This window comes from Phyllobates terribilis, unplaced genomic scaffold (genome assembly GCF_046119375.1).
Source record: "Phyllobates terribilis strain yellow unplaced genomic scaffold, ASM4611937v1 Scaffold_9__5_contigs__length_417890890, whole genome shotgun sequence".
Classification (NCBI taxonomy): domain Eukaryota; kingdom Metazoa; phylum Chordata; class Amphibia; order Anura; family Dendrobatidae; genus Phyllobates; species Phyllobates terribilis.
This window is the reverse complement of record NW_027362769.1, coordinates 330512399-330538569: the sequence shown is the minus strand read 5'-3', so window position 1 is coordinate 330538569 and position 26171 is coordinate 330512399. Positions and strand designations below refer to the sequence as shown.

General features: G+C 43.2%; 1 protein-coding gene across 2 annotated transcripts; it reads left to right on the top strand.

The window, feature by feature from the left end:
• Positions 1 to 2154: 2154 nt before the first annotated feature.
• Positions 2155 to 25183, top strand: LOC141162169 (acyl-coenzyme A synthetase ACSM3, mitochondrial-like). Of its 2 annotated transcripts, XM_073647980.1 has the most exons (15): positions 2155 to 2552; positions 3145 to 3223; positions 3744 to 3967; positions 4092 to 4302; positions 5011 to 5215; positions 5292 to 5435; positions 5974 to 6130; positions 18685 to 18764; positions 18978 to 19101; positions 19611 to 19691; positions 20836 to 20937; positions 21735 to 21862; positions 23576 to 23675; positions 24733 to 24852; positions 24932 to 25183. In XM_073647980.1, the coding sequence occupies exons 3-15, from the start codon at positions 3764 to 3766 to the stop codon at positions 25016 to 25018; spliced, it is 1743 nt and encodes a 580-aa protein (XP_073504081.1). In that variant the 5' UTR covers positions 2155 to 2552; positions 3145 to 3223; positions 3744 to 3763; the 3' UTR covers positions 25019 to 25183. The 2 variants fall into 2 exon arrangements, with proteins under 2 accessions (XP_073504081.1, XP_073504079.1); XM_073647978.1 differs by lacking the exon at positions 2155 to 2552 and having other exon boundaries at positions 3071 to 3223.
• The last annotated feature ends 988 nt before the right edge of the window (positions 25184 to 26171 follow it).

The following is a 26171-nucleotide window of genomic DNA, read 5'->3' as shown; positions in this document are numbered from 1 at the left end:
TTATTTTCTTTCCTTTAGGGCCATATTTTGAATCTGAGTACAATCTGACAAAACATCGGATCATACTCAGAACAATCTTATTTTATGGGGTCGTGCACATGTCAGATTTTTTTTTCCTTGGACCAGGTCTGAACTTTCATGTGATCATAAATCAGCAGAGGAACTCATAAAATGACAGATAAAACGGCTACAAACACTTTGTCAGAACGGGCTGAATGACAGATTCTCAGTTAACTCATTCTGCAGCCAGCAATAGACAGTGCAGTGCAGCACAGAGGCTAAAGAAGGCAAATATGTTAATAAAACCCAATTGCAAAAATGATTTTCAGCCCAAAATGTCCATATCCTTTTTAAAGAATCAAAAAGTTTTTTTTGCACAACTTTTGTCTTATTTATTTTTTTATGGTTCTCTGCTGTAGTTTTACATATTTGTTTTAAAGATCCACCGATAATGCAGAATAAATGGAGTTAAGAATGATGTCAATCAAAGGCTTAGGTTATTTGAACCCCGGCAGCGCCCCTATGTGAGAAGGTAAATGAAACTAGCTATCTCTAGTTAGATCATTATGTTTGTGTATATATTATTAATTACCAAATAGCTGTCAATTATAGATAACTAAAAATTACAAAAGTATTCTTGGAGTGTTACCTTTACTGTTTAACCAGAAATAAAGATATCACTCCGAGAATTCGTTTGTCATTTTTGGGCATAAAAGTATTTACATGGATTTTTCTGGCTGTCACGGGACCACAATATAATTTTGTATTGTACATCAATTTTAGAAAACCAATGGGTCAAGCAGATGTTTACCCCATGCTTCCTTGCTAGCACTAAGGTGCTAAACCATAGGTGAGAAAAGGACCTGAGGACCCCAGACACTACGGCTCCACAACACCAGGAGGTCCACCTGGCATAACTCAAAACAATTTTTTGATGTCGTCTTTATAATAAGTTGAGTTTGACACATGAATATATCCATGATCGGGGAACATGCTGGCACCTGAGGGTAAAATTGTAAAAGTGTTGGTAACTCGCAACCCAGAGGAATATATTCATATTTGATGTGTATGGAATGCTGAGAATATGTTCGGTAAGATGACGGCCATATTGTTTCTCCAGGAGGTTGCTGGGGGAAAATATGACCCTAAAAAATTAGGGCCAAAATTGAGGTTTAATCACCTCCAATCAGCCATCAGGTCTTAGCTCAGTAGAGGTAGGAGTCTGGTGAGACTCTTTATAACATCTCAATTAGCAAATATCATTTTCGGGCTTATATATGCCTACCAGAGGCGGACACTCAGACGTAGTAGACTGCGTAGAAGCCCGAAAATGATGTGTGGTAGAGCACACATTCGCTCTGTCGGCACCATTATAGTCTATGGTCTCATTGGCACGTACGTCCGAATCCCGTTTTGCAGGAGGATTCGGATGTAAGCCCCAACGGGGCCACCAAACGGGTATCTACATGCAACATGAAATCACTCTTAGACGTCAAGATCAGGATGCTCATACCAATGTTTACGGTTACTGAGAACAAAAGAAATGTCCCATTGTATCACAACCATTAGGGGCTGATACCACCTGGCCAAGATGTCTCTGTGTCATTTTAATACAGTTTGCCAATGAAAAGTAACCAGGATGTCATCCAAAATGCTACCTGGGGAAGAAACAATATCAGGATCCCTTGCAAGTAGATTGTAGGGAAAAAACAGAAGGTGGCTCACAGTGTCTTCAGATTGGTGGGGGAAATGGTCAGCAGAAGTCTCAAAGGTGATACAAACAATCCAAGTGTGACATAAGGAAATGGGAGGAAAAGAAGGAGAAGGAGAAGTCATCCTTAGAGAGTAGACCTGTAATGGGGCTGTCAGTGGTCGCCAGGCAGCTCTTAAACAGTTACCACATACAGGTTTAGCGCAAGCCACTCCGCTTACCAGACCCCGGAGGTTGCCCTGGCCTTCATCCTTTAACCCCTGCATAGGGAACTGGACTTAAACAGGGGCCTGGGCTGTGGGCACGGAATAATTTGCTCTATGGTGATGCAAGCTGGCAGGAGTGGTCAGGTAGGTGGGTCAAAACCAAGGTACAAAATCGTCAGACAGGAGAAACATCTGTAAACGAGCCAAGATCAAAACAGGATAACACAAATACTAAGCGGGAACAGAAACCACTGAGCTTAACCAGAGGAGCACAAAGCTATGTCTGGCAGCTTCCAGCAGTACGCTGAAACCTATAGTAGGGTGTGGGGCTCTCCAATTGGCTACTGCAAGGAGCTGATAACTCAAGCTGGACAGCACACACCCATACTGGACAGCACACACACCCATACTGGACAGTACACACCCATACTGGACAGTACACACCCATACTGGACAGTACACACCCATACTGGACAGCACACACCCATACTGGACAGCACACACCCATACTGGACAGCACTGCAGGTCCCAGCCGAAGTAGAAGAGCGAGTTCATCAAGGCATAGGTGCACAGGTCCTGTGTGGCATCACGGAAATTGCAGGAAAAAAAGGAGATAATTCAGCACTTCTCGCCGGGTAACTATATCAATGGTTCTCCATGACTGGTAATCATTGGGTCTTGGAGTATTGTGATTGGTGATTATTTTGTGATTTATTTTATCAATTTTGTGCTGCACATTTGATTTGGAATATGAAATAATTTTTTATACCCTTTTGTCTGTGTTCTTTCTTTGCTGACCGTCCCTTAGAATCTATGTAGGGATACTGTTATGTTATATTCTTATCATTTGATATTGGTGTTATCAATAATAATATCTGTTGATGTTGTTATTGTTCAGTATCCTTCTCATTTAATATTGATATTGCTCGCGATAATGGTACTTCTTACAAGTGGATGAGTGAGCGTGGGAAACAGTCGCCGTTTACAGTAGAATTCGAGGCGCGTGGGTCGCAAGCAAGTGCTGTTTCTGACAAAATATCTGCTAATCCTACAAATTCTAAGTTTCTTTTCTCCCATAGTAAATAAGTATTAGGGAGTTGCTGTAACACAATTCTTTAACATGAGGAAAGATGCCAAAAACATGGATTAACAATAGTTAATGACTAACCCTTTCCCCTGGATCCTGTGTGAGCCAGTTGCAATCTCTCCACTTGTCTCCTGCTCCAGATTCCACAGACATTTACAAAAATCCACACTAGAGAAGTGGGATAGGATTGTTTGCCCTGAGGCTTTCACCGGACAGGCTGTGAGTATAACTAATGTATGCGGGATTGTTGTACCACCAAATCTTAAAGTTGGACAACTCAATGTATGGGGCCAAATATAACACCCATAGAGGGGCATGGGATGTCCAATTTTAGGATAGAGTAATTCCATACATTTGACACCCGATGCATCATTGTGGGACAGCACATGAATCCTATATGACTATTTGGGCTTTTTGCCATGTGCCTGGAACCTAAATTTCTCTTTTTGTTTGGGAGTGTGGGTGGGTGTTGGGAGGTGGGATTGGGACTTCTTGCATTAAACACAACCTACATCACGGATGTAAGTGATGATAAGATACCAAATTCATGCAAGACTCTAAACAAAGTTTGAAGAAGGGAGAAAAGATTATTTTTTTCTAGAACGCATAGATATATCCAGTTTATTACAGAGTCTGATTTCTTCTAGTACAGAGACCAGATCAGTGTCTGCCATGAAAATTCTAATTAAAGTAAGACGTTTGACCTGCCATATTACAAAATCTAATTCTTGTTCTACAGGGACCAGATCTGAATCTGCCATGAAAATTCTTCTTAAAGTCAAAACATTCACCTGCCATATTACCCCAAGGGTCTGCTCCAGATTAATCAGCAAGAGTCAAAACTTTTCTGCTCCTCAGAATTTTTCCGATTATGAGAATATTAGGTCGAGTTACAAACTGGATCTACCAGAATACTTCAACTTTGCAAGTGACATCCTAGACAAGTGGACGGCTGCTGATAAGGTAATAGTCTATGACTCTTTGTCTATGCTCACAGGTTGCATAAAATTGGGGGTACATATTGTACAGGACTGCGTAATATGATGGAATAGTCGTAGAAGTAGTAATAGTGACGGTCTTTTCCTAGGATGGCAGTAGAAATCCCAATCCTGCTCTGTGGTGGATAGATGGTGAGGGAAAAGAGGTGAAATGGAGCTTTGATGAGTTGGGGTTTCACTCCAGGAAAGTGGCCAATTTACTCTCTGATGCTTGTGACTTAAAACCAGGAGATAGAGTTATTGTGATCCTCCCTCGGGTGCCGGAATTGTGGCTGTTTAACGTTGCGTGCATTCGAGCCGGTAAGTAGTCTTAATGGCATACTTAGCAATTCTCCTGAGAGGCTTTCAGAATAAGATGAGATGTCCCGAACTCCGAGAAGACTTGGTAACTCTCTTGAGTCCAGATGAAAGCACACGAAATCCCAAGAAAACCTATGTTACCTGACAGTTTTTCTCATGGTCAACGAAAAGTAGAGACATGGGGAACAGGTCATTAGAGCCGGTAAGTAAAGGAAACCTGAACCCCTTTGTGATCCTACATGAATGACTCTCCACCTGTTTGAACGACAGCCCATTTATATATATATTTCTGGAATACTCAATTTCTGGTGACACGATTCTCAACTTCCTCAAATGTTGCCAAAAGATGGAGCTTCAATTACAAAAACAGCAAGAACCGGTTTAATACAAAAATAAATAAAACGCTATTTTATAATACAGCCAAAAGATACCCAGTTTAGTAAAAATCTTAGAAAGTGTTGTAGCCATAGTTTTTGCACCCAAGCAGGAAGGAGGCCCCAAGGTCCTTTTGTCCTGTAAGAGGACAGTAATACCATTAATGGCATGAGATGTTGGGTGGGGGGGATCTCATAGCAGATTTTCCTTTATGGCCTGGATGCTTGACGTCTTTGCTTTCCTGGGGCATTCATCCTCCGATGTTTCCTTTCTCAAAGATAAAATGTAAAACCATTCTAACAAATTCCATCTAAAGTTTTCATTACTTAACAGGTTTAGTTTTAATCCCTGGAACATCACAACTTACAGCAAAGGATATTCTGTACAGGCTACAAACATCAGATGCAAGGTGCATTATCACAAGCCAAGAACTGGCCCCAACTGTAGACACCATCTCATTCCAAGCTCCATTACTAAAAACCAAAATGACCGTGTCTGGGCGAAGAGAAGGGTGGCTGAATTTCCAAGATCTCTATACGTAGGTCCCATCCTATTGGCATGTGATGATAGAGTCAGTAAGGATCATGTAATAAAACGATCTCCATTTATTTAAGGGCGGCCAATGACAAGCACATGTGTGTGAGGACAAAGAGTACAGATCCAATGACCATTTACTTCACTAGTGGGACAACAGGCTCTCCAAAAATGGTAGAACACAGTCACTCCAGCTACGGAATTGGACTAACTATAGCTGCAAAGTAAGTAAATATGGAAGACGTTAGATAGTTGCATAGGATCCTTTTCAAAGACAAATTAGAGGCGTAGGTGAGACAACATCTGCATCTGGCACATCTAGGAAGGGGTCATGGCCAACTAGGCATGGGAGAGCTCAAGAAGATTGGGGTAAACGTGTGATATGCTTCCAAAACAGAGGACTCAGTCAAGAACGTTGTCTATTATGACCATGTCCGATGGCCCACACACACCTGAAACTGGCCTATGGGATCGTCTTCATATTTGTGCCACAGATCTTGTTGTGAAGTTGTGCAGGACTCCATTCACCCAACAGAGGTCAAAAAGTTCCTTGTTGGCCTCCACTGGGATGGTATAACTTTGTTTCTACTATTTAGGAAATAAATATCTGAGATTGGGGCGTCTTCATAACGTATAACTCATCCAGCATAGTTCATAAAGTTGAAGGGATGGGTGATGAAGTTTATATGTACTGAGCTCTGATGTCCTTCACTAAAAAGAATGTAGATATAAAATAATTTAGTACCTGTTTCCCCCATACAGGTATTGGATAGATTTAACGCCATCAGACGTGTTTTGGAATTCATCAGACCCAGGTTGGGTAAAGTTTGCATGGAGCAGTGTTTTTTCTCCTTGGATGCAAGGGTCATGTGTGTTTGCTCATTACATGCCTCGATTTGACCCAACTCTAACGTTGGAGGTAAGTTGCAAGCAAAATCAGATTGTACAGTGTCAGGGAAAAAAAATCACAAATAGCCCAAAGTGGCTGTATATGGCTGAAAGGTTGATTAATGCCAACCCTAACGGCCTCAATGGCTTGTTAATAAGTAATTATTACATGCAAAAAAACACCTGAGCAGACTTGTAGTTTGACTTTATGCCAGAGTGGTTTTGGCCACATCCATAACTTTTAAAGAGAACCGGACAGTATTTTAGAAGTTGTGAAAGAAGGTTTTGCAATCCTGCCAAGCGAATTAAAAGCAAAAATACTTTGTGACTTCATTAAAATAGTAGCATGGGCATAAATAAATATATCTGACGCGTTTCGAGTCTGGCTGACTCTTAATCTTTAAAATAGTTCAAAGAAGGACAAAACTACTAGTATAAAAACACAAAGCCCAGTAATTAGATTATATCACATATTGACAGCATCTGAATAACAAAGTATTAACCCTAGAACGTGCTATAGATTCCTATGGATGTGGCACTTACAGGAGTCAGCCTCTCTCAGCTTGTATAAAACGTAATTACATTATAAGGATTTTTTTTGTTACATGGTTGTCTATGGTATATATGCATGTCCACAACATCCCATTCTAGGGTTAATAGTTTGTTATTCACGTGCTGTCATCTAATTAGTGGATTTATATGTTTTTATACTAGTTGTTTTGTCCTTTTTTGAACTATATCAACGATATAGAGTCAGCTAGACTCGAAACGTGTTAAATATATTTTTTATGCCCATGTTTTTTTAATGAGGTCAAAATATTTTTGCTTTTTATTCACACTGCTGGATTGAAAAACCTATTTTCACAACTTTGAACAAAGCTGCTGGATACGTCACAAGCTGTATCTGTGCATAGTGGAGTGGATTACCCAGGAAACCAGACTGAACAACATACATATGACTCGCCCCCTGGGCCGTGGGGCACTCGGAGCCGGGCAACAGGGCAATGATGGGAGTAGTAGTGGCAACCCGGTCCGTGGCTCAGGGTGGTCAGACCAAACGTTGTGGCAGTCTATTTGTAGGGTTTTAAATGTCCGACTACGCCACCCGTGGATTGCGGTCAGGGTTAACCGCCGCTGCAGGGCAAACCTCTGGGGCAGATGTAAATGTGCAGCACTGAATAGTACAACTCCCCACGGGAGGAATATGGCCCAAGGGCAGTATATAGATGGATGATGGAGGGGATGATTGCGACCGCAATAGCCAGGAAACGGAGGCCTCTTAAACAGTTCAGGGTCTTTATTAGAACAGGTGAGACGACCCAAAAACAGTCCCGGCTAGGAGGGGGCCTGGATGTCTGAGAACAAGTGGGAAGCTGGCCCTGGTCAGGGTGAGGGTGAAGGCCTACCGTGCTCTCTGCGCTCTTCCTGGCTATTTCCCTCCTTGTGGTGTAACAGCCCACGTTCCTGAGTTCACCGTGTCTTCTCGCCCGTATGGCTTGCAACTTGGGTCCCTTTCTACTCTTGGCCTGGTGCAGCTCTGCTGGTCCCTTCTGCTGTGGCGGAACCTCCGGGCTTCTTAGGCCAAGGGACATACAATCCCCTGCGGACTGGTTATTTGCTGTAGGACTTGGAATCCTAACAGCCTCGGACACCAAAGTCCGGTAGTTCAGTTTCTCTCTCAGCCAGGACAGGCTTCCCTCGCCTTCCGTCCCTGGCTCGTGGCTCCTCTGCTACCACTTGTCCTCCTCAGCCTCAGCTTAACTGGCTCTCCCTTCTCTGGGACACCTCTCACCCCAGAGACAGGTCGTCCAGAACTCTCTAACCCTGCCCCCAGTTCCAGCTTGTATAGGGGCAGCCTGCTCCCCCTACTGGCCTGGGACAGGAGGTGCTGCATGCTAATGGTCCCTGATAAGAGAACCTCCCCCTTGCTCTCAGACACAGCTTTATTATACATTTGTGGCTTCCAGGCCAGGGTGACACACATACAGTGGTGTGAAAAAGTGTTTGCCCCCTTCCTGATTTCTTACTCTTTTGCATCTTTGTCACACTTAAATGTTTCAGATCGCAAAACCAATGTAAATACTATACAAAGAAAACACACGTAAACACAAAATGCAGTTTTTAAATGAAGGTCTTTATTATTGAGGGAAAAAGAAATCCAAACCTATAGGGCCCTGTGTGAAAAAGTGATCCCCCCCCACACACACACCCTTAAAACATAAATGAACTGTGGTTTATCACATCTTTGGGAAGCTGAAGTTAAATTTCCCTAGCCACACGCAGGTCTGATTACTGCCATACTTGTTCTCAATCAAGAAATCACTTAAATTGGACCTGCCTGACAAAGTGAAGTAAACCAAAAGATCCTCAAAAGCTAGACATCATGCTACGATCCAAAGAAATTCAGGAACAAATGAGAAACAAAGTAAGGCTGCGTTCACACATTGCGTATTTTCGCGCACTTTTTTGCGCACGCTTTTTCAAAATACGCAATGTGCCTTGTGTCTGCCAGCAAAGTGAATGGAAAATTCACTTTGCCATTCAGACACAGTCTAATATTACACAGCGCAAAAGCGCAGCTGCGTAAAGAATTGACATGTCAATTCTTTACGCAGCTGCGTCCTGCGCTTTCTCCCTATTGTGCCCATTATAAGCGATGGAATTACGCAGCGGTGTTCACACACTGCGTAATTCCAGCGCTTTTTTACGGAGGCGCAGGAGAAACTATGGATACTCACCTATCCGATGGATGGGAGAGGCGTCCGGTCCGGTCCCGCGGCTTCCAGCATCTGCCGGAGAACCGTTCAGCTGACTGTAACTTACCGGCTTCCGGTCAGCTGATTTACAAGCTGGTCACCTGACAGTCAGCTGATCGCTTCACGGCAGATGCTGGAAGCCATGGGACCGGTCCGGTCCGGCGTCCGCGGCTTTCAGCATCTGCAGGTGAAGCAATCAGCTGTTAGCTAACCGGCTTGTATCAGCTGATTTACAAGCCGGTTAGCTAACAGCTGATCGCTTCACCGGCAGATACTGGAAGCCGCGGGACCGGAGCGGAGGCCTCTCCCATCCATCGGATAGGTGAGTATCCATAGTTTTTTTCTTTTAAAGCAGTGTATGTACTGCAGCCAGAAGCTGTCTGTACATACACTGCTAGGGGGACACTCACACACACGACACACAGACACAGACAGGACACACACATTACATTACAAAGCAGGAAAATACGCACGTAAAAAAAAGCAGGAAAAATATGCAATGTGTGAATGCAGCCTAACAGATCTTTCAGTCTGGAAAATTTTTATAAAGCCATTTCTAAAGCTTTGGGACTCCAGCAAACCACAGTGAGAGCCATTATCCACAAATGTACTCACCAGGCAAGGTGTCAAGAAAAGTGTACACCAGGACGCATCCGGCCCCCTTTTGTAAGAAGGAGATAACACAGGTGCAGAATGCTGATGAACAATCACTCTCATCCCTTCTCACTGGAGGGGCGATTGCCTAGCACTAAGGCTGCGTTCACACATTGCGTATTTCCCTGCGTTTTTTTATGCTGCGTATTTTCCTGCTTTTTTTACCTGCGTTTTTTAAGCAGGTAAAAAAAACAAAGCACCTCCATTCACACACTGCGTTTTTTCCTGCGTTTTTTTACGGAAGTGCAGGAGAAAATGAAGTGTGAGGAGCATGGACACCTGTATGTAATGTAATGTATGTAATGTATGTGTCATGTGTGTCCTGTCTGTGTCTATGTGTCGTGTGTGTGAGTGTCCCCTAGCAGTGTATGTACAGACAGCTTCTGGCTGCAGTACATACACTACTTTAAAAGAAAAAAACTATGGATACTCACCTATCCGATGGATGGGAGAGCCGTCCGGTCCGGTCCCGCGGCTTCCAGCATCTGCCGTGAAGCGATCAGCTGACTGTCACGTGACCGGCTTGTAAATCAGCTGACCGGAAGCCGGTAAGCTACAGTTACCTGATCGCTTCACCAGCAGATGCTGGAAGCCGCGGGACCGGACCGGACGGCTCTCCCATCCATCGGATAGGTGAGTATCCATAGTTTCTCCTGCGCCTCCATAAAAAAGCGCTGGAATTACGCAGTGTGTGAACGCCGCTGCGTAATTCCATCGCTTATAATGGGCACAATAGGGAGAAAGCGCGGGACGCAGCTGCGTAAAGAATTGACATGTCAATTCTTTACGCAGCTGCGCTTTCGAGCTGCGTAAAATCACACTGTGTCTGAACGGCAAAGTGAATTTCCCATTCACTTTGCTGGCAGACACAAGGCACATTGCGTATTTTGAAAAAGTGCGCGCAAAAAAAGTGCAAAAATATGCAATGTGTGAACGCAGCCTAAAACTGCACACTGATGAAACTTGCAATAGTGTGCAATTCACACACTCGCGGCACCGTGCCTAGTCAGCATCCTATTACACGCCCCTATTATTCGATTAGGCTTGATGCCCGGCACCCTATCCGTGCATCGCAGAGGTGCAATTGCCTTTTTGCTGTTTTCAAATTTGACTTTGGAATTCTGTTTATTGCTCTGGCTATGCTGTTTGTTATTATCCACAAATGGCAAAAACATGTAACAGTGGTGAACCTTCCTAGGAGGTGCCGGCTGACCAAAATTACCCCAAGAGCGCAGCGACGACTCATCTAAGAGGTCGCAAAACACCCCACAACAACATCCAAAGAACTGCTGGTCTCACTTGTCTCAGTTAAGGTCAGTGCTCATGACTCCACCATAAGAAAGAAACTTGGCAAAAATGGCACGCAGAACAGAGTTCCAAGACGATATCCACTGTTGAGCAAAAGGAACATAAAGGCTCGTCTCAGTTTTGCCAGAACACATCTTGAGGACCGCCAAGACATTTGGGAGAATACTCTGTGGACTGAAGAGACAAAAGTTGAACTTTTTGGAAGGTGTATGTCCCATTACATCTGGCGTAGAAGTAACAGAGCATTTCAGAAAAGGAACATCATACCAACAGTAAAATATGGTGGTGGCAGTGTGATAGTCTGAGGCTGTTTAGCTGCTTCAGGACCTGGAAGACTAGCTGTGGTAAACTGAACCAGGAATTCTGCTACCAAAAAATCCTGAAGGAGAATGTCCGGTCATCTGTTCGTGACTTCAAATTGAAGCGCACTAGGGTTATGCGGCAGGACAATGATCCAAAACACACCAGCAAGTCCACATCTGAATGGATTAAGAAAACAAAATTAAGACTTTGGAGTGGCCTAGTCAAAGTCCTGACCTTAATCTGATTGAGATGCTGTGGCATGACCTTAAAAAGGCGGTTCATGCTCAGAAACCCTCCAATGTGGCTGAATTACAACAATTTTGCAAAGATGAGTGTCCAAAATTCCTCAAGGGCGTTGTAAAAGACTCATTGCCAGTTATCGCATACACTTGATTTCAGTTGTTGCTGCTAAGGGCGGCCCAACCAGTTATTAGGTTTAGGGGACAATCACTTTTTCACACTGGGCCCTGTTGGATTGGATTTCTTTTCCCCTTAATAATAAAGACCTTCATTTAAAAACTGCATTTTGTGTTTACTTGTGTTATCTTTGTCTAATAGTTAAATTACTTTTGTGATCTGAAACATGCAAAAGAATAAGAAATCAGGAAGGGGGCAAACACTTTTTCACACCACTGCATATTGGATGTGGTGAGCTCTGTCTACAAACTATCTTATATTACTAAACAGTATTTTAGACTTTTAACTAAACATATGGCTGTAACGGAACCCAGCCCTTTTTTAAAAAGCTGTTATAGTGTCGGCCATTACTACCATTACTACCTCTTGTGGTAGGGAATTTCACAGTCTGACTGCTCTGACTGTAAAGAACCCTTTCCTATTTAGCTGTTGGAATCGCCTTTCTTCCACCCGTAATGAGTGCCCCCTGGTCCTTAGTGTGGTCTTCGGAAGGAATAAGTCATGTGCTAGTCCTTTGTACTGACCACACATATACAGTATTTATACATATAAATGAGATCCCTCTGAGGCGTCGTTTTCGAAGCTAAACAGACTCAACTTTTTCAACCTCTCATCATAGGAGAGGCTTTCCATCCCTTGTAATCTAGTTGCCACCTTTGAACTGACTCTAACTTCTGAATATCCTTTTTAAAATGTGGAGCCCAAAACTGGATCCCTTATTCCAGATGTGGCCTCATCAATGATTTATAAAGGGGTAACAAGATGTTGGGATCGCGGGATATTATTTCTCTTTTTATACACCCTAAAATCTTGTTTGCTTTTGCAGCTGCTGCTTGACATTGAGTACTGCTGCTCAGCTTACTTGTAACCAGAATACCCAAATCCTTCTCCTGTTCTGTAGTCCCGAGTATACTCCCATTTAATGTATATGCAGCAATAGGATTACTCCATCCTAGGTGCATTACTCTACATTTATCTACATTAAACCTCATCTGCCAACTGTTTGCCCATTCAGTCATCTTATCCAGATCGTTCTACAATATCGTAATGTCAAGATCAGATTTTAATATCCTACATAGTTTGGTATCGTCAGCAAAAACTGACACCTTACTCTCAATCCCATCCCCCAGGTCATTAATAAAGAGGTTAACAAGAATCGGCCCTAGCACAGGTCCCTGCGGCCCCCACTGCTGACTATGTCCCATTTAGATAATGTACCATTTATGACGACTCTTTGTTTCCTATCACTTAGCCAATTCCTTACCCATCTACATATAGTTCCCCCATGTCCTTGCTTCTGTAGCTTCAGTATAAGGCTGTTATGTGGTACAGTATCAAATGCCTTTGCAAAGTCCAGATAAAGCACATCAGCCGCATTACCAACATCCAGATTTGCACTTACCTCCTCATAGAACCCCAACATGTTGGTTAGACACAACTTATCTTTCATGAATCCATGCTGATTATCATTTATTATATTATTCTCTGTGATATAACTCTGCAGGTCATCTCTTATGATGCCCTCAAAAACTTTGCACACTACTGATGTCAGACTTACCGGATGGTAGTTACCTGGATTCACCTGCTTATCTTTCAGGGGATTTGTCAACGTTTAATTTGCTCAGACGCAGGCGTACTTTTTGTGTTAAACTAGTTATATCAGGTGGTGAACTTTGATTTTTGCCTTGTTGAAAGATTCCTGGAACGGAGGCATAAGTGCTGGATGTTGCAGTTGGTCTTCTCCTGCCAGTCTGGGTACTATTAGTTCCTCGTCTTCCTCCAATCTATGACTGACAGGTCGTAGCTTTTTCAGTGACATGCCACCTCTGGCTGAAATTTTGCATAGGCGCTGGCATTGCCTGTGGCAGCGTATGCGCAGATCAATTTCTCAGCTTTAAGCCCTTAACGACCGCCGATATGCCTTTCCATAGCGGTCGCTAAAGGTACTTATTCCTCAGCGCCGCTGTTTAACGGTGGTGAGGAATAACAGTGTACTGCACACCAGCATGGGAAAATCTCCGGGGTCTCAGCTACCAGGGATAGCTGAGACGACCCTGGAGAATATGATCCGGGCTTGTTTTTCTGGTCCTTGATCACCGTTATTCAGTGAATAAGAGCGATCACGAAAAAAAAAAGTGCGCCCGGTTAGGTTACAATGATTTCTCTTTCCTCTGACATGATATACATGTCAGAGGAGAGAAATATGATGCACCCAGAGCCCACCTGGTACCTCCGCCGTCCCCCAGATCTCTTGATCCATCCCCAAGCCCCTCTGTCATCTTCCTGTAAAAAAAAAAAATGGCAAGCGCATTTCGCAGTGCGTCCGCCAAGATCTCCCGGCTGGTACCCGGCAAGAATAAGGAATTTTCCCTATTGGCTCCTTCTGATCACTGTGATTAACCCTATCACAGTGATCAAAAGCAAACAAATAGTAAATCAAATTCCCCTTTGTCCTGCCCCTTAGTTAGATAAAAATTATAAAATAAACAAAAAAATTTTTTCCCATTCTTTGCAGTTAGGGTTAGGTTGTGTTTGGGTTGGAGTTAGGGTTGGGATTTTTTTTCAAAAGTAAAGAAAAAACAAATGATGACGATATGACGACTAGTGTTGACCGCAAGTGCTCGCTACTTGAGTTTGCATCAGGTACTCAGGTATGCACAGAGTCTCGCGGGTGCACGAGTGACATGCTTGTGTCCCCGCCCACATGTTTCGCAGCTGTTATACCACCAAAAAAAACACACGGTGATTGCCTGCCATGCACGAGCAATCACCGCATGTTTTTTTGGGGAGTGTAAGAGCCGCGAAACATGCGGGGCATGTCACTCAAGTACCCGCAATACTCGGTGCATATGACGCGCCCCCTGGGCCGTGTGTGGGGGAATACCCGGATCTCTGTGTAATGTTAGGGGTTGTAGTCTCCGTGGCGGTGACCCGGTCCCGTGGCTCAGGGTGGTCAAACCAGTGGCGGATCTGTTTCTTTGGTTTTGTAATGTTTAAATGTCTGACTACGCCACCCGTGGATTGCAGTCACTGAGAACCGCCGCTGCGGGGCAGACCGCTGAGGCTGATGTTGTGTGCGCAGCAGGGGGTAGTATAACTCCCCACGGGAGGAGTATAGCCTCAGGGCAGTGAGTGCAGATGGTGGGGGTGATGGTGCGCGGGAGCAACAGTAATGAGTCCAGTGATGCAGTCCAGGGTCTTTACTCACAGTTTTACACTCCAAGACACTTCTGCAGGTAATGGCTGCCCACGTCGTACTGTGCTCACCAGGTGAGGGGCTCGGCCAACTCTCAGGTACCTTTGGAATGCTTTTCAGGACCCCCTTCGTGTGTCCTTTCTCTGGCCCGTCGAACCCCACAATTGACCACGTTTCTGTCCAGCTGCCTCGGGCCTTGGCGGGCAAACGTATGTTTCTTTTCCCTGGGCCCTATATGGTGCCTTCCTAATGGGTGTAGTGAGGGGCCGTAACACGTGCAATGCCACGGCCTCCGGTTACTAGCTGAGGGTAGTTGCTCTCCTCCACTAGATGAGGGATCCGGTTCCCTTTCTTGGCCTGACCCCCCTACTCCTGTAGCGGCGGGCGTACGGTGGCGATTGGCCGGTCCGCACCCCTGGGGTCCCTTCACTCCACTCCTGGAGCCTCCTCCGTTCCTCTCCTCTCTGACTGAACTCAGCAGCTCTTCTCTTCTCTAGGCGCAAGCCTAGATACTTGGCCTCCCTGCGGAGCAGAGCCTGTACAGGGCCCCTGCTCCCAGTCTTCTTCTCTCTCTTTTTTTTTTCCTTTTCCAAGATGGTGCCCACCTTATATACTCCCCTTTCCAGTGCACCCTGGATCTACTCTCCCCACCCACACACTACCGGGTTCCTCCTTTCTAGGTGTTCCCTCCCCCCACTCCAGCCATGGACAGGGGCAGTTGTGCTCACACTTGGGAGCATTGTCGCCCTGCCCCCCGGAAATGTGGTGTAGTGCATGTGGGTGTTAGGGTCCTGAGCCACACTCCATCCTTACCTGGAAGTGAGATATCACACCTCTGGGTGAGATGCAATACCTCTGTAGCGACTGAACCCTCGGGCGCTACACATACCCAAGTAGAGAGCACTTGCGCTCAAGACTAATGACAACATATTCAATATGATGACCTAATGTTGTCAAATTCTGGGTCATACCTCTGGGTTCAAAATGCTCACTATAACCTTTAATAAAATCCTTGAGGGGTGTAGTTTCCAAAATGGGGTCACTTGTGGGGGGTTTCCACTATTTAGGCACATCAGGGGCTTTCCAAACACGACATGGCATCCGCTCTCGATTCCAGCCAATTATGTGTTCGAAAAGTCACACGGTGCTCCTTCCTTTCAGAGCCCTGCCGTGCGCCCAATCAGTGGTTTTCCCCCACATATTGGGTATCAGCGTACTTAGAAGAAATTGCACAACAATTTTTGTGGTCCATTTTCTTCTCTTACCTTTGTGAAAATAAAAAAAATTGTGGCAGAAAGATTATTTTTGTGGAAAAAGTTTGATTTGTTATTTTCACGGCTCTACTTTATAAACTTCTGTGAAGCACTTGGGGGTTCAGGGTGCTCACCACACATCTATATAAGTTCCGTGAGGGGGTCTAGTTTCCAAAATGGGGCAACTTGTGGGGGGTTTTCCACTGTTTAGGCACAACAGGGGCTCTCCAAATGCAACATGGTGTCCGCTCTAGATTCCAGACAATTTTGTGTTCAAAAAGTCAAACAGTGCTCCTTCCCTTCCGAGCCCTGCCATGCACCCAAACAGTGTTTTTCCCCACATATGGGGTAACGGCATGCTCAGGAAAAATTGCACAACAAATTTTGTGGTCCATTTTCTCTTGTTACCCTTGTGAAAATAAAAAAGTTGGGGTCTGAAGTAAAAATTTTGTGAAAAAAGTAAAATGTTTACTTTTTTCCATCCATGTTGCTTCAGTTCCTGTGAAGCACATGAAGGGTTAATTGACTTCTTGAATGTGGTTTTGAGCACCTGGAGGGGTGCAATTTTTAGAATAGATAAAATGCATACTTTGTCTAAAGACCCGTCAAAGTCACTTCAAATGTGATGTGGTCCCTAAAAAAATGGTTTTGTAAATTTTGTTGGAAAAAACAGAAAATCGTTGGTCAACTTTTAACCCTTATAGATTCCCAACAAAAAAAAATCGTTGCAAAAAATTGTGCTGATGTAACGTAGACATGTCGGAAAGGTTATTTATTAAACTATAATTTTGTGTGACATATCTCTCTGATTTAAGGGCATAAGAATTCAAAGTTTGAAAATTGCAAAATTTTCGCCAAATTAACATGTTTTCAAAAGTAAACTCAAGTGATATCGAAGAAATTTTACCAATATCATGAAGTACAATATGTCATGAAAAAACAATCTCAGAATCAGTGGAATCCGTTGAAGCGTTCCAGAGTTATTATCTCATAAAATGACAGTTGTCAGAATTGTAAAATTTGGCCTGGTCATTAAGAACATAATTGACAGTCACTAAGGGGTTAAAGACTTCACTTGAAAATTACTGAACTTGCCCAACCCCTGGCAATGATGGCACCTGTGAGAGATTTCATCCAGGATGCCCTGCTGGCACCTCATTGCATAAAATTTCCATGACTAAGGCCTCGTTCACACATCTGTATAAAATACGTACGTGAAAAAAGCGGTACCGGTGTCACTAGTCCTTTCCATCAGTGTGTCATGCCTGTGTCTGTTCTTACCATCAGTGTGGTCATCACTGTTTTTCCGGGATGGATAAAGAAATTACAAAGCTTCTCCGATACTTTGCAATATTAATCACGGACAGCACATGAATACCATCCGTGTGCTGTACGTGTTTTTCACGGACGCATGGACCTGTACTGGCCCTTGTCATCCTTATTGTTGCAAAAACGGACATGTCTCTATGTATTTTGCACGGTCACACGGTCTGTGTAAAAACACAGACATGCACAGCACCACTGGTTATAACGGGTACACGTTGTATGCGTGAAAAAAACAGATGCCACACTGAAACAAGGACACGTGAAGGAGGTCTAAGGATAGTTCTATGCCCGAAAAGTGTCTCAGTTTTGGCCTTGCTGCAAGATCTTTTGATGTACCTGGAACCTTTTAAGTCGTACTAATAAATTGGTAATATTTTATATCCAAATGGGTGGATACCTTAGTTTGCTTTGTCTAAGGCCAGGGTCACATTAGCATATTGCATCCGATGCGATATGTTAATGGCACTCGGCTCAAACTCTGCTGCGAGCGTGAGCTGTGTCATGCTACTGTGACCCGATCCTCTCCCATGCGAAAATCGGATGACAAGTGAGAAGAAGGAGAGATTAATCTCTCCATCTTCTCCATTGCCTGTCTTGGCGTATATATCGGACTGCACTCGGATGACATCTGAATGCATAGCGAGGTTTTGAACGCATGCTTTGACTTGGATGGATGCGTGCTGTATGAGATACGCCGCCATTCTCAGCATGCTGCAATTTTTTTTCTCACATAGAGAAAAATTTGGCAGATCTGCTCTGCCTCATTGAATAACATTGGTCTGAATGCAATGCTAGATTTTCTCGCATTGCACTCCTCCGTATTTAACGCCAGTGTGAGCGAGCCCTTAACCTTCCACGGCTGATTACAGAAGAACGCCAAGATAGATTTTTTTCAAAAAGGTATCAAATTAATCAACCCTTTTAATAATAATAAAAAAAAAAAAAAAAAAAGTTGTCCAAAACCTAAAGTTAACCCTGCAAAAAGTTGCATTTTTCTAATATACTTTTATTTATTTTTTAAATATATTTTTTTCCATGTTCTCTGCTGGTCACGTGATGACCGCCTATTAGCCAGCATTCACTTCCAACCATGTCCTGATTGAATTAACCATGATACTTTTCAACTAATTAGACAAAATATGACTTCTAATGTGACGTTAATGGTCTGGTCTTGATTCCTATTCTACTGAGCATATATGAGTAACGCATGTGGGTTTTGGCAGAGGAAAACTACTGGTCAAGAATATAGAATCAGCTTTTAACTTTAATTTAGTGGAAATAATCTTTTTTTAGATAATTAGCAAATTATAAACTAAATGGTGAATAGATAATTATCTGAACTGAACTAAAACACTTTTCTTTTTTCATGAAGACATTGGCCAAGTACCCCATCACTGTCTTCTGTGCTCCTCCAACGGCCTTTCGCATGCTGGTGTTATGCGACCTTCCAAGGTACGTACACCGTATACTACTGCATAAAATATCTGATGCGTCTGGCATAAAGCTATGGTTCTGGAGAGCATCGGTGATCCTGGATTCTCAGCTGAGTCCTTTGGAATGGAAAACTTTGGTCGCACACATAGAAACATTAGTTTATGTGTTTGTCTTTCTTTAATGTGATATTTATTAATACATAATAATTGATTTTTTGGTATATTTACTAAGCTACAAATTTAAGACTCTAAAGCATTGTGTGAGTGGTGGAGAACCCATCAACCCTCAAGTGATGGAACAATGGAAAGAAAACACGGGGGTTCAGCTTTACGAAGGCTATGGCCAAACGGAAACTGTAAGTTATAACTTGACAATACTTTTTTTGCAGCCAAGTACTGGGGCACTTTCCGTATTACTGGTCCAAGACAACTCTTCTGTTGTCTTGGACTGGTCCTATTTTGGCTGATGACCATGGTATTATTTTGGCTGAGGACCATAAACTCACGACTAAGCCTCATTCAGACGTCCATATATCATGGTCCATGTGTAGACCGTGGGTCACGAACTGACCATGAGTCTCCTGCCCTGAACTTGACAGCATCACAAGCTCTTATATTCAGTGCCGTCTCCCTTCACTATTCCATACTAAAGTCCCGTTGCTGTTAGTAGAGTATATGACGTGTTACATAGCATCTAACTGAATGTTACATATTGAAAAAAAATATGCTTTACATGTGGGAAAGTGTCCATGCAAAATATCAGAGGGATATTTCACTCCCAACTCCGTCGGAACAGACACATGTAAGTGTAAATGAGGCCTTATAGTATAAACCACCACAGCTAATCACCGCCATTATTATCTAGGCCCTGATATGTGGATCATTTAAAGGAATGAAAATAAAACCAGGCTCTATGGGAAAGTCTTCTCCAGGCTATGACGTCCAGGTACTTCTGTCTCTAGGGTGGTATGAACATGGGATAACTGGAGGTTGTGCTCATATCAGCAAAGTAAAACAAGAACAGAAATAGCTCTTCCTTTTAGCCTGGGGTCACACGGTCGTCGATTCTCTAATGCGAGAAAGTCGGGCCGATTATATTAACGTCACTCGGATCAAACCCAATCAGAGTTTGAGCCGAGTGTCACCTTAGTGTGATCTGATTCTCTTGCCTAACAGAATAACAGCACAGGTTTGGAGAAGGAGAACTTAATTTCTCCATCTTCTCCATTGTTTGTATCAGCGGTAATGAAATCTGTGTGCAGTCCGATGTTTCACACGCACCATAGACTTGTACAGGTGCACGTGGTCCGATCATCGGATGAACCGGAAGCATGCTACAATTGTTTTCTCATGTTGAATCGGCACTGCCCCATAATATAACAATTTGCCAAGTGCTATCGGACAAAACACCGGCTAGCACTCGGCCGTGTTATATGTGAGCGAGCCCTAAGTGACAGGCTACAACTATATATTGCTTGTATAATTGCAAAAATTACCTAGAGCATGTTCATTGGTAGGCGATAGGCCCCCGTCAAAAGGTTAGTCCACACTTGCCGACTCCTAATGGTGTGTAATGCACACACTGTTAGGATGCAGCTCGGCTTCCTGGTTTCAGAGGTCGTCAAGTGACCGTAAGTACTGACAGTAGCCTCGGCCGCATCTCAATAGAATTCTCACTTGACGACCACTGGAACTCTCGAGCAGAATCAGATCCTAACAGTGGGTGCGTTACACACCACTGGAAGTCTGTGAGCAGAATCGCTTGAAGACTTTAACAGTGGTGGACATTCCTTTTAAAAGTAATTGCTGCCATAAAATTATAATTTTTGATATCAAAACTAATTTTCAAGGTTACACCTGTGAAATAGGGACAGTCTTTCCCCTCAGTACTACCATAATATTGTGCTAAGTACCATATTGTGCTCTCTAATTTAGCCGCTGACGTCACCGCTACAGATTTTCACAAGCTGTTAATTCTGTCCAACATGGGTGCCGTTTTAGATGGTGAAATAGTTTGTATTGTGGGTAAGATTTTTTTTTTATTATTATGTCTGTTTAATATTATTTGCATATACATTTTATTATTCCAGGTAGTTGATGCTGATGGCAATGTATTACCCCCAAACCAGGAAGGTGAAATTGGAATCCGTATCGCACCAAAAAGACCTTTTGATCTTTTTTCTCAATACACCGTAAGCTTATTTTAAACTTTGCCATCCTAAACATTTTTTCTTTTTAAGTCCCGGTCCATTTTAAATGAAAAATCTTGCAACCTTGGCATTAGTTTTGAGTGAAAATGTATTGTTGTTATGTCTGTACAGCTCCTGTGCAGACCTACTGTATGTGTCTCCATTGTAACAGACTACAAAAAAATCTATGACTAAGGAATTTCATTCCGAAACGCGTAAAAAGATGTTCTGATACGCATTTTTTTAACACGTGATTTTTGAATAAAGAACAAGAGTCACGGTAATCCTGGAGGACGTAGTGCCGGCTTTCTCTTCAGTCACAGACTACTAAAAACAACCTTGTCGTCTGAGTCTGCAATCATATTCCCCTTACATATTTTCCCCACTTCTTGCTATCTTACATTTAGCAGGTAAACAAGGAATAAGTGACAGAAGAGGGAGAATAAAAGAAAAAAAAAAAAGTATGGATGGATGATCAGACTACACATGCTTTGTTTGTAGTCTGTTACCATGGAGATAGAGTTGTAATTTCAAAACTGCTTTAATCAAGACCATTTACTAAGTTGCTTCATTTCGCAGTATATTTGAGCAACATAAAAAAAATGAGTAGTGAAAGTGGGCATAACCTTTAGAAGGGGTTTTATAGGGATTAAAAAAATGTAATTTAAAAAAAAAAAAGAAAAAAAAAAATCAATGAACTGTAAAAGAGACCTGCTTAAACTGCAATTTACAGTACACAATCCATTACATAATGCAATGATTTAGCCTTTACAGATTATATATAAATCCATTAAAAATAGGGCAACCCAGAGAAAACTGCCTCAACCCGAAGAGGAGACTTTTATGTTACTGGAGACAAAGCTATAAAAGATGAAGATGGCTATTTCTTTTTTGTTGGAAGATCAGATGACCTAATTTTATCTTCAGGGTAAGTATAAGGTTTTAGCATAATCTACCTAATTACGCAGAACTGTATGAAGTAAAAAAAAAGAAGTGTTCCTTATGCAAACTAATACATCTCTGCTTTAAAGAGATTTCCTGGGATTTAAGAAAAGTTAGGTAAGAGTAGGGCATGTTACCAATTGATTACACTGCTCCAGTGTTGCCACTCTGGTGGTCCCTGAGTGTCCTTCCATGATGATGTCCCATCCAACAGCTAAGTGACCACTGCAGCTGTGAAGACCCGGGGTCTTCCATGGGCGTAACACTACTCAGACAACACAGGGTGCGGGTAAAACAGTGTTGCAATACTTTATTGAACCACAAAGTGGACAATAAACACACAGAACAGTCCATGCAAATACCCAAGATGGTACAATATTACACAGTCTCAGCCTTCCGCTCCACCCGGGATAGAACAGCTGCGATTTTGGGACTTCCAGGGCCAACTACCTCAACCCGTGGCCCCCCACGGAGAGAAGGTAGCATCAAGCTGAGGAAGCTAGCAGTCCATCGACATACAAGGCCAGGACAGCCAAGGGTCCCACCCTGGCCTCTCCGAGAGTTTCCATGGGGCCAGATGACCGGCTGGTCCCAATCTGGCTTTTCCGAATGTCTCCATGAGTTCCAGGTCACCGGTGGGTCCCTCCTGGCAATCCCAAACAACATATCCATGGGGCCAGGTGACTTCATCGTCCCAACCTGGTCTCCCCAAATGTATCCATGGGCTCTCTGATGGTAAATGGAGCAGACCGGTATCTTTCCAGTCAGGGCTATATACCCTTAGACTAGAATCATGTAGAATCAAAATCTTTGTCTCTTTGGGTAAAGTCATACTTCCAAGATGATGGTGTGACAGAGTCTGGGTGTCCTCTTGCTTCTCTCTCTAATATCTGTTCCAAGTCTGTCTGCTACAGAAGCACATGCCCCTTAAAATAGTTACAGTTGTCCTTCAAGTACACATTCACAGGTAAGGAGTTAGGGAGAGCAGCCTCATGTCTCATTGTTTGAGCATTTAATGAATTTCTTAGTTTGTCCTCCTGTCTTGTGAGTCAATAAGTCACAGGGTCCACAAAGGTTAATTAACATAATTAGCAAGCATTCATTGTTCCACAGACCAATAGAAGTCAACACAAAGATAATAGTGTACTTCTCTTGGAATAACGAATCTAAAAGTCTGGCTTATAAAGATTTTAAGCTGTATCGTCACAGCAGACAATCAGATAGTCACGTGATTGATGAATGGGACATCATCACTGCAGGAAGATGGAAACCACCAATAAGATGGCACTAGGATTCAACTGTAAATAACGGTTGTCTCTTTATTTTACAACTTCAGAGATCCTTGGCCATAGTTGGGTTTTCATGTGGACTTGATCTGAGGGTGTTGGGAATTGCATAAATGGTAATTATACATACGATGAGAGTAGCTGTATTCTGTTGATTCATTGATCACAAAAAAAAAAAAAAAATATATAGGTTTGGAGTTATAAAAGTGTACATATTATGAATTTGGCAAAACTGTGGGTATGGACACTGCACATGGGCACATGTACCAAACCATAGAGACTGTGTCACAAGTAGTATGCAATGCTTTCAATTTGAGATACAGTGTAGGTGTATAGAATTTTATAGGAGCTAGATCACAGATCCATAAAATGGCAATGTGCTGACAAAGCCTTTTTTTTATCATCTTTTTCAGATATCGCATCGGACCATTTGAAATAGAAAGTGCCCTAATAGAGCATCCGGCCGTCGCAGAATCTGCAGTGGTCAGCAGTCCGGACCCGCTCAGAGGAGAGGTAACCCTTACCCAACTCATCTAGAATACAGAAAAATTTCAGTTTTTTTCAGGACTGAAACAATAAAATTTACAGAGCACATAGGATGCTCACGTCCAACAAGAAGTATGGCGCTGTCAACACATGGTCTATAACATGTACTATGCAGACCAAAAGTTGCAACCAGAAACTTCAACATCTGTCATAAACAGTCCCACAAGCAATAATATGAGATTACCCTACAAATAAAGTATTCCAACACTTTAAATAGATGTTAAAACATTCCATTGGTTTATAAAATTTTGCTAAACCTCCATTTGTATGGACAGAAATGCACCCACATTGTAGTCAACGCACCACGGGTATAGATCTTGGTTTTGTCTTCTACAACATGTATCGTTCACTGGGATGCTGGAATAATGACATGAATTCAGCATGTCACCATCAGTGTGGTCCTGTACTGATCAATTGGTACTGTAGATTGATCCAGAACATTCTTTTCTATGCCCATTAAAAAGGGATTGTCCGGGCTTGGGGTCACTCAATGTAACTGCAGACTTGGGAATCCTCACAGTGCGCGCTGTCAGGATTCTCCGATGCTGGTTGGCGTGTCCGCAAACATGCGGTCACATGCCAATTAGACGTGTGAGGTTGGACGTGTCTAGTCGGAATGTGCCCAGAAGTATGCAAATTGCATACTTGCGGTCATATGATGCCCGGTCCCGGTGAATCCTGACAGCGTGCACTGTGAGGATTCACAAGTCTGAAGTCACAGAGAAACTGCAAACTTGTACCCAAAGCATGGACAACTCCTTTAAGGGTTTTCTCAAACCTATTGGGAGAATGTGGAACACCTTTGCTTGCAGAAGAAGGGTCCCTAAAGGTGAGAACCCCCACTATTAAGAAATCTAAGGACACCCACTTTTATTTTAATTTTTTTTTTTTTTTAGAAATATTTAATTGAATACTTTTTGGGATATGTGTTGTATGTTTGGTATTAAATGAGTCCATGTGGTTGGAAGAGAATCCTAAATCTACATCATTGTGTCTTACACCTAATAAATACATTTATGTGCAGGTGGTGAAAGCTTTTGTTGTCTTGTCCCCTCCATACACTGTACACGACCAGGAGACACTGACTAAAGAACTACAAGAACATGTGAAGAAGGTGACCGCCCCGTACAAGTACCCAAGAAAGGTAGGTAACTTCTGACACCAGAACCGTCACACAAGAAGCTCCTGGAACTTGTCCTGAATTATTCTTCTATTATTCATAGATTGAATTTGTTGAACAATTGCCAAAAACAGTCAGCGGGAAGATCCGGAGAAATGAGCTGAGAAATAAAGAATGGGGAAAAGCCTAAAGACCGGGTACCACAAGCCAAACTTACCATTACTAGTATAGATAATATAGTCTTCATCAAGACTCCCGAGTCCATCTGTATGGAGAACCATCCTGACCACTCATGGTCAAATGGACACAATCATGGTCTGTTTTGCTTTTTATAATCAATAAATTGTTGAGAATATCTATAGACTGGAAAAAAAATGTTTTCTTTATGGATGAAAGACCATAGGCGGCATGGAAGCTAGCGTAAAGTTGAAGTGCGACCTATCCGTCTATGCTGTGACCTGTCGAGCGCACCGTCGATAGAGCAGACTGGATATAGACATCCTTCATTAAAAGATTGTCCCATAAACAACATATATAACCAATCCATAGGAGAGATTATAAAATGTAACCATGGCTTCTGTAGACCATGAATAGAGCAGAGGAGGAGAGGGGTGGGATTGGACCACAAGTGATCATTAGAGTTGGTGCAAATCTATTTGCAGGACCTGGTCCATGGTCCACGTCAGAAATCTGCGGCAGCTCGACGGGAACCCCCGAGAATCGGCTCTTATCTAATGGCATCCGCGTTGTTCTTTAGAGTAGTAAGCCTGGCGCCACATCACAACGCAACAATGACATCACACCAGGCTGGCTAATCAAAAGAAGAGCCAGGGACGCTGCCAGGTAAAAGGTGGTACTCCGTGCTCCAGTCCAGTGGCCAGATTACCAACGTGGATGATGGACTGGGTCATGTAAATCAATTCACAAGGACCAATGATCATCCATTTATCACCTATACTGTTTACAGGACAGCATCTTTCACATGCAATGTTATGGCTATCCTGTGATCTTACATTATGGTCTTTGTAGAAGAGAAAAAAAAATTATTGGCTCTGCAGAGTGCTCCCTCCTGTTGTGACTGAGCTTTCTCTGCAAAAAGTGCTAGCTCCAGACAAGCCAGTGCTTGTGAGGGTGCACAGAGCCTCTTGGCCACACCAAGGGTGCACAGAGCCTCTTGGCCACACCAAGGGTGCACAGAGCCTCTTGGCCACACCAAGGGTGCACAGAGCCTCTTGGCCACACCAAGGGTGCACAGAGCCTCTTGGCCACACCAAGGGTGCACAGAGCCTCTTGGCCACACCAAGGGTGCACAGAGCCTCTTGGCCACACCAAGGGTGCACAGA